This window comes from Acomys russatus, chromosome 26 (assembly GCF_903995435.1).
Source record: "Acomys russatus chromosome 26, mAcoRus1.1, whole genome shotgun sequence".
Classification (NCBI taxonomy): domain Eukaryota; kingdom Metazoa; phylum Chordata; class Mammalia; order Rodentia; family Muridae; genus Acomys; species Acomys russatus.
This window is the reverse complement of record NC_067162.1, coordinates 42,511,190-42,513,953: the sequence shown is the minus strand read 5'-3', so window position 1 is coordinate 42,513,953 and position 2,764 is coordinate 42,511,190. Positions and strand designations below refer to the sequence as shown.

The 2,764-nt window shown below is 43.5% G+C and overlaps 1 protein-coding gene across 1 annotated transcript; it reads right to left on the bottom strand.

Moving 5' to 3' along the window:
* Positions 1 to 448: 448 nt before the first annotated feature.
* On the bottom strand, positions 449 to 1,974 carry LOC127209280 (tRNA (guanine(37)-N1)-methyltransferase-like). Its single transcript, XM_051168867.1, is given in 2 exon segments — positions 449 to 788; positions 790 to 1,974. Coding segments are annotated over 2 exon segments (1,413 nt in total). The 5' UTR covers positions 1,863 to 1,974.
* Positions 1,975 to 2,764: the final 790 nt, after the last annotated feature.

The window sequence follows — 2,764 nt, the reverse complement described above, 5'->3', positions numbered from 1 at the left end:
GGTGTGGGTGCTTGGAACTGAGCTCTAGTCCTCCAGAAGAGCAGCAAGTGCTCTTAATTACTGAACCAACTCTCTGGCCCTATTATTTCTTTATTTTTATGTTTGTTATTTAAACTTTGTAAATCTCCAGGAAGGTAGGCATTATTGTTTGGTGTTGCTGTTTTCCTTGAACCCTAAAATATCCTAAGGAAAACAGACACAGAATAAATCTGAGATGAAGGGGAAAGAGGAAGAGAGGAAGGAAGGGAACATAACAAAAGGAGATGATGTTTTGGGGTGCCTAGAAATACGTTGTCATGGGCAACATTTTTTAAACAATTTTATGTCCAACATTTTATTTTATTTTATTTTATTTTATTTATTTACTTCAGTTACATTTTACTTTGGTAATGTTCCATTTACAAGAGCAGAAACAAGGGCTCAGTAACAAACACCTGATTGTTAAAGTTTACAAAGTCACACAAATGTACTTCTTTACATAAAGCCTACAGGGGCGATGGAGAAAATATTTCAGACTAGGCGCAATCTGAGGCTCTTCTGAGAGGGATGCACCCGTCCTCGGCCTTTTAGGAGATGGCTCTTCGTAATTCTCTGTAACTAGGCTGAGGGTCTGCCTCTCGTAGAGCGCAGCAGCGGGAATCTGGAAGGTGATGCACAGCATTTCCTTGTTAGGGGCCACGTTTCTTACGAGGTGAACAGAACTCCTGGCCTCCATGGAAATGCCTAGCACAGCTCCAGCTCACTGACAAACGTCCGAGGCCAGATCGGCTTCTTTGGAGAAACAGTAAGTGCACTGTGGGGAGGCACTCACTGCTGCACGGCTGCCCATCTAGAAGGGATCTGAAAACACTGAGAAACTCTATGGCCTTTGCTGGCAAGTTCATGACAATATGGACAGAGGGTTCTGCTTCGGTTGACGGTCCTAGCCGAAGCATTAATTCCTCTCTGACTGGTCCTTGGAGAAAGTCTTTTCCATCCATATTAAAGACTTTCACTTTTTGGTCAACTTTATTCAGTTTACAATTGTGCAACAGCCATTTATGGGACTCCGGATTGAGATCATTGGCAAACACTGTGCAATTTTTCCTTGCGGCTGGTATGGCAAATGGCCCAACCCCAGCAAAAACATCAAACAAGACATCTCCAGGACTAAGAAGTTCAGTGATCCAGCTGTGTTCAGTAGAGAGACGAGGATTCCAATAGACTTTAGAGAAATCAAACTCATATGTGTAGTTATTTTCTCGAACCTTGGTCAGCATATTCTCCTCTCCAGACAGCACTTCCATTTGGAAATTTTGGTATGTATTGTCAATATTGCTGGTTTTATTAACCGCCGAGGTGATTCCTGGGTTTTTGTCAATCATAACTTGGCCAATTAAATGCTTGAATGGCAGCTGATGGTCCTGGAGGTTCATATGTGCAATATGCCCAAACCAGCTGAACCCAGACGTCACATCTTGACCCTGAGGAAGCACAGCTCTCAAAATTTCTTCTGACTTAAAATTTTCATAAGTCAGTTCTAAGTTGTATTCGGACAACTGAGGGTTGACACTGAGTTCTTTTAAAACACTGAGCTCTGCTTTTTCAAAGGACTCAACGGTAAGCATCCTGTAGGGATCCAGCATGACCAGTCTACTGTCCTCGTCCTCAGGGTCTTCAATCACGCGCTTTATGCTGGGCCGCTGCAGGGCTACCCTCTTGAGGGCTCGCATCAACCTACTGACCACTTCCTTCCTCACTTTAAACACTGAGATGGACACTGTCTTTTTAAAAGCTGCTCTATCAAGTTTTGTCATTCCTCGGACATCAGAGGGTGGTGAAAATAATTCAGTATCTCGCACGCTTGCTTCTACTTCTGGCATGGTTGAGAATCCTTGTCTCTGACACCACAAGAAAATACTAGATGCTTCCCTAAGCCTCGGTACCGACGTCTTCCTTGTCAGTGCAAACAAAGACACTGATTTATTGGGGGGACATCATTCTACCTGCAGAAGTCTTCTTGAGAATCCAAATGGCTTCCATAAGATTCTTGGGCGGGAGACGACAGCGTGGCTTCTGCGCTGGATCGTCAGGTCTTTCACATCACCCTGGACCCTGCGGCCCCCTCACCTGCCGCACTTTCCCAAGTCCAGCGTCTTTTGACTAGAACTCTCACCTCATGCTCTGGTGCAGCTCGGAAATGGGTCTGCCATGTCCAACATTTTAATATCATTAAATTACATTATGTTAAATATATAAGACAATATTATTAAGTCACATCAAACTTTAACTTCAAACAATACAGTAAATTTTTGCATCTTAAAATAATTATATAAGTATTCCTGGGGAGCATTTCTTGAAAGTATTCGGTTTTTTTTTTTTTCCCCAAAGATGATAACTGAATTTCAGAGTGTCATTTTAATCAAGTGGAGGTTCTGGAATTTACAGGGATGAACTAAAACAGGCCTGTGGACCTCCACCCAATTACTGCCTTTGGACACCCAACATTGTCATCCACAAGTTCCAGAAGAAAGCCATGGCGTTGGGTTCCGAGTTCCTCCCCCAACAGCACCTCCTACATACACTCGTTCATTCATCTACTTATTCACGTACGTGCTTTACACAGAACACACATCTATCATTTAAGCCCAACCCACTTCGGGGAGCTGGCCTACTCAGTACGTTTCCATGAAGCAGCAGGCTCCTGAGAAGGACTTGATCCCCAACTTCTCTCTGTACGTGAAATCAGGAGGTTTCTGTCTGAAGACCAATAGCCTACTGATAA